Source organism: Cryptotermes secundus, unplaced genomic scaffold (assembly GCF_002891405.2).
Source record: "Cryptotermes secundus unplaced genomic scaffold, Csec_1.0 scaffold1078, whole genome shotgun sequence".
Lineage (NCBI taxonomy): Eukaryota > Metazoa > Arthropoda > Insecta > Blattodea > Kalotermitidae > Cryptotermes > Cryptotermes secundus.
In genome coordinates, this window is record NW_019718282.1 from 368,292 (window position 1) to 374,291 (window position 6,000).

The 6,000-nt window shown below is 45.0% G+C and overlaps 1 protein-coding gene across 2 annotated transcripts in view; it reads left to right on the top strand.

Annotated features, from left to right (window-relative positions):
- The window catches only part of LOC111875567 (BTB/POZ domain-containing protein kctd15), a 299,265-nt gene that overhangs the window by 278,038 nt on the left and 15,227 nt on the right, over positions 1–6,000 (top strand). For both annotated transcript variants that reach the window (XM_033750191.1, XM_033750193.1), the window contains exon 5: positions 2,743–2,948. In XM_033750191.1, the coding sequence (XP_033606082.1) occupies positions 2,743–2,948 (206 nt within the window). The remainder of the gene's footprint in view (positions 1–2,742; positions 2,949–6,000) is intronic.

Genomic DNA, 6,000 nt, shown 5'->3' on the forward strand with positions numbered 1-6,000 from the left:
GTCCGAGTGGTCTAAGGCATGAACTGTGGGTTGGACTCCTTTAACCGGCGAGGAGTCAGTCCATCACAAGGCCGCTACCTACGCAGGACAACACAAACACAGAAGAAATGCAGACAGACTTCCATGCGTCGAGTGGGGTTCGAACCCACTATCCTAGTTTCTGAGCAGGCGAAGCTATTTCCTGCCTTAGACCACGCTGTCACTATGATCGGCTCCCTAAAATAAAACGTATATTCCTCGGGCGTCTGTAAGGCAAATGTGTAAGGGCTAATTGCCGAGATGAAGCACCCTGATATTCTCTCGTCCAGATTCAAGACGCGGTTCGCCTGCGGGGACGCTGTATCGTGGATATCAGTCTATGGTCAGCAACATTTGTAAGCAAATTTGCTACTATGTAAGTTTTGAGGTTTTCACGGCGATGACAATGAAGAAAGNGCTACTGATTGACTAATTAAGACTGCAGAGTCTTATGATGTAAAGGCAATGGTGTTTCTGAACTTAATTAATTAAGCATTATACCATGAAGACGTGTGGGGGAGTGGAGGTATATCTCCACATTTCTTAGCCTCAGGACTAGATGGAGGTGATTGGTGAGCTTCACGCCTATGCCGCTTTACCACCGGGGAAAGACTCCCTGGTATCCATTGAGGAGGTTGTGTGGGCCCCACTGCTCGCAGTGGATAAGAGAAAAATCTTGCCTCTGCCAGGCATCGAACCCACGGCCGTCCAGCCCAAAGCCCGTGGCTATACCGACTCAGCTAATAGGCAAGGAATTGCCAGTACCAAATTTAAAAGCGAAACAAATTACGGGGATGCAGATATTCTTGTTTCCTTCTTAAGGTTAATGAAGAGGTCTGTTTCCTACCAACGTTACAGTTTATATTTTCTGTCTTTTCTTAAACGGAGCAGCGTCATGTCCCTTTCTCAAATTACAACGGTCCCACTACAGCGGATTGCGTGTCGCCAGGGGCTGAGGTTTGCAACTGGCCGTCTGAATTTCTCAAATCTTGCTAGAAAACTACTGCTAACTTTCAAACTGGACTCGAGCCAAAGGGTCTCTCATCTTATGTATATTTTTGGGCATTACTAGGTGAACTAGTAGAACAAGTTACTATGGGACAGGTTAGATAGGATGCAGCATGTAGCGTCAAGCTGCAATATGGTAGCGTACCCTGTTTTTGGGTCAAGGAGGTAAGAAAGGAAAGTGTTAGAATAGGTTAAGAAATATCAGGTGAGTCGTGTAGGATCAGACGGTTTAGATTAGGATAGGTATGGGTATGGGACTGTAGGACATAGGGCCAATTCGGCCAGAGAGTGCGAATGGATAATATAAGATAAATGACAAAATGGGAGAGAGGAGGAATGCACATAGGATATTGGTGGGAAAGCCGGAAGGAAGGAGACCACTGGGAAGACCAAGGCGTAGGTGGGCAGATAATATTAAAATTGATCTTAGAGAGATAGGATGGGGTGGTGTTGACTGGATTGATCTGGCTCAGAATAGGGATTAGTGGAGGGCTCATGTGAACACGGTAATGAACCTTCGGGTTCCATAAAATGCTCGGAAGTTCTTGAGTAGCTGCAGAATTGGCGGCTCCTCAAGAAGGGCTCAGCTCCATGAGTGAATAAGTTAAATGACAAATTTGGGTAGATGATGGTAGGAAATTGAGAATAGGATTCTGTATGAAAATATACACTACAATATGAGGTGGGGTGGCTAGGGTGAAGCAAAATAGGGTGGATAGTATAATGTAGGGTGAGTAAAGTACATTCCTCCGTACACTGATCTCGGGGCGTGAAGCTGACCCCTCACCTACAGCTAGTCCCGAGGACCACTCTACTACACGCCTTCATGGCATAGTGCTTAATTAGTTGAGCACAGGACAACTTCACCTTTTACTGATCTGTACCCAATGGAACGTACGCTATTATAACCCCCCCCCAAACCCGTCGCTATGCCATCCTATAATTTATTTTATCCCACAGTCTGTGACTTTATATTACCCTATTATATAGCAATTTATCTATCGCGTACTCCCTGTCCTATAGTATTCAGTCATATGAAACACTACGCTATTCTGCAGTGCCCTTCAACTTTCTGTGCATGTCGATACCGTTCGAGTCCATATTAACTTATCCTAACCTATGTCACTATATACACTCTCCCTCTTCACGTTATCCTAAATTATCGTGGATAGTGTTTGGTATCACGAAGCAGGAGAATGGGATGGTTCAGGGAGCAAATTGTTATCGTAGGAATTGATAGGACTACGATTAGAGTAGGGGCCACTCAGTAGCGTAGGTGGTTGAGGTACTATGCTACAAGCCGGAAGGTCGTGGGTTCGATTTCCTGTGAGGTCACTGGATTTTTCAATTGACCTAATCCTTCCAGTCTCGCTATGGCCCTGGGGTCAACCCTGCCTCTAACAGAAATGAGTACCAGGAATCTTCCTGGAGGGTAAAGGACGGCCGGCGCGTAAGGCTGACAACCTTACCGCCATGTGTGAGCCGATTATCTAGAAAATGTGGGAGCCTCGATGTCTCACAACCTTATGGGACTTGGGATAGATTTACCTTCCTTACCTTCCTATTAGGATAGGGTGGGAAATTAAGTTGTAGGATAGAGTGCAACAGTACAGGATAACGCAGTGTAGGTTGGGGTAAGATATTGTAGTGCGTGAGAGAATGTGGCAGAATAGGGTAAGGCAGGGTTAATTTGATCAATCCTGCCTTTCTTCTCAGGTATCCGGAGTCTCGGCTGGCGAAGCTCTTCAACGGGAGCATCCCCATCGTGCTGGACTCCCTGAAGCAGCACTACTTTATCGACAGAGACGGAGGCATGTTCCGACACATCCTCAACTTCATGCGCAATTCCAGGCTCCTCATACCCGAGAACTTCGCCGACCTGGACCTGCTGCTGGAGGAGGCGCGCTACTTCGACATAGCCCGTGAGTGAGAGAGAGAAACACTTACTTGCATGAATCAGAAATATTCTTTGATGTGTGTTTTTGTTAACGAACTAAAAGTCTGTGGTTCTGTGCGGTGTGGAATCTGTAGGACGCATGTCAACAAATGAATAGAGACAAGAACATCTCAAAGGCCACGTCTGGAAGACTGTCATTGTTGTTCTCTAGAATCTTACTCCTATAGAGGCTATTTCAGAATCATAGACAGGTTTTACCAATTTTGTTAAACAAGCAAAAAATGTGGATTTTGCCAAACATTAGATCTTTATGGATGTATGTGTGAGTCCCTCAGTTTGATACAAATTTAAGGGCCCACACTTCTTATAAATAGCCGTGACTAGCAAAGTGTTGCGCGTAGGAAACCAATTGACTTCCCGTACGCGGTGGCTTAAATGCAGAAGTAATTGTTTATAACCAATAGGCGGGACCCCCCATTAGACAGCAAAGACCTTCATAGCATATTCCCCAAGACAAATCATGTTTCTAATATGCTGCATATGTTAAGGACGTTCCACCAACTGATGAAGTTATATAGCTTCCAATGACGTGAAAGAAAATGGGTGACCTAGTTTTCGTTATTCTCTTGGAAGGGCGGGGAAAACAACGCAAAACATTGGCGAGGGTTGCAGTTTCCGACCCGAATTCAATACGAGTATCTCGTAAATGGAAGACTCCTTTCGTCTGTGTTAGGCGGTATATGTTTAAACTGTAACAAGATTTGATTTGAATTTGGGTATAGTACAGAAATCGAACCTCAGGGTGTTTGGATAGTGCAACCTGAGAGTACCCTATTCGAATCCTGACCGGGAGATAGACTGCATTGACATATTTGTGATTTCTCTAATCTTGTCTGGGGATAGCTCAGGCAGAAAATGGACCAGATATGGAGCGGAGAACCGAGGTTCCATTCGCGGCAGGGAGAGGCTACTTTTCTGCGACACCGCTGTTCAGACCGGCTTTAGGCCCCACATTTCCACCTATATACCTATGTAGTATGAAGTCCAGCCGGAGGCTCCTCCCCGAGGGTAAATTGGCCAGAGTGTCAGCAGGTCTGTCACCCTCGTTTGCTTCTCAAGTAGGAAATATGCACAGATTCACGTGCGTTCCTCCTGTATGCTCGCCTGCTCACACAGTGAGCCTTCATCTGTAGACGAGCGCCGGAAATTCCCTTGAAGTAGCTCACGTTCATTACAATATTTAAATTTCTTACTCCTAGCAGGTGATATAAATAAACTCCCACCTGAGAGTGGCAGTAACTGATATAATTTATTTCCACCTTGTCTTCTCTCATTACCATAGTAGACTATGATGAATCAAAAGTTCTTTAATATTTTATATTATATTTCTATCACCCCACCAGCCCTTCTTTGGATTTTACAATTGACCTAATCCTTCCAGCCGCACTATGGCCCTGGGTCGACTCAGCCTCCAACAGAAATGAGTACCAGGAATTTTCCTGGGGGTAAAGCGCGGCCGCCGCGTAAGACTGACAACCTCATCGCCATCTGTGAGCCGATTGTCCAGAAAATGTGGGACCCTCAACGTCACACAGCTCTTTTGGCGTCGAAGGCCTGTTACCGGGATACCTTTACCTTTTTTTATTACCCCACGACTCCCCCACAGAAAACGACTGCAGAATCACTTACATGATATCTGAAACATATTTTTTTCCCCCTTATGGAAGAGAAATTATTAAAGTTTGGACCGACTCCTTAGTCATATTATTCGGGGAATTGCCCGGATAAGCAAGACATGTCTCCAGCGTTATAACTTCTTCCTCTTGGTTACAGCGTCTGTCGTGACCGTCGTGACATTTCATGATCTGTTGACTGCTTACAAAATTAATTGTATATAAATAGGAGAAATAGGGTCTCTAAAGGGCGCAGTAGAAACGTTAGGCAGATTACGAGAACTTTCCATAAGCCCGTAGATCTGCACAGCTTCCAAGATTTAAATTATAGCCTTCTGGATCGTGGAGGGGGTAAGGAGTCCGTATTCTGTTCGCTTGTTTCTTGAAGATGGACGCAAGGTTTTCTTCCGCAGTTTTGGTAACCACCCAGCAGACGACGTTGGATCACATGTTACGAATATGTTCGGGCTCACGTCTCTTCTTCAGGCCCCACGACTGGACTGAGAAGATGTGCGCAGGGCAAAAGCCTTCTAGCCTCTGCGCATAGACTGGGAAATGGGAATCCCCCCAAAAAATCTTTTTGCTGCATTTCGTGACGTAAATGCACGTGGACGAAAGTTTAGTTTTCCTCAAGCGATGACTGTTCTTGCCTTGCCTTGCAATTCTCTTGCTTTTATTGATGCTGCAAGTGTTTCAAGACCAGCTGTTATGTAAAAATTTACATTTGATTGTTTCGAAATGTTCACCTTCCTCCCGTTCCGGTAACAGTGGAAATAAGTATATTTTTTTAATGTTAGGATACAGCTACAGTGGCGCCGCCATCAAACTCTCTGAAATGACTGTTAGCGACTACATTCTTCACACTTCTTTACTGAATTTAAACACAGCTTCTCCCAGGGCTATGTTGTTTACTTGCATGAGATGTTGGATGTTATGTCGTTAGTACTTACAGGCCTGTAAAACTGGCGTCTCGGTATTACTGCATTCAGAAACTTCGGTCGCTTATTCTGAAAAATCAAGGAACGAGCTCGCTTTATTCGATGAACTAAGAAGTCAGGAAATGTAAGCATAGTTTTGTTTTTTCTCTCTCTCTCTCTTCTCTTGCTCCCACTTTGGAGTGCAGGGCTGATTTCTGAGTTTCATGATCGTTTTACACAAGGTAGGACTCCTTCGACGGGTGATCAGCTCGTCGCAAGACCTCTACCTAAACACAGGACAACACAAACACAGAATAAACGCACACACACCAAACATCCATGCATTGTGTGGGATTCGAACCCACGATCTCGGTTTTCGAGCGAGCGAAGACAGTACATGCCTCAGACTGCTCAGCTAGCTTGACGGACAATACTACTACTACTACTACTACTACTACTACTACTACTACTACTACTACTACTACTA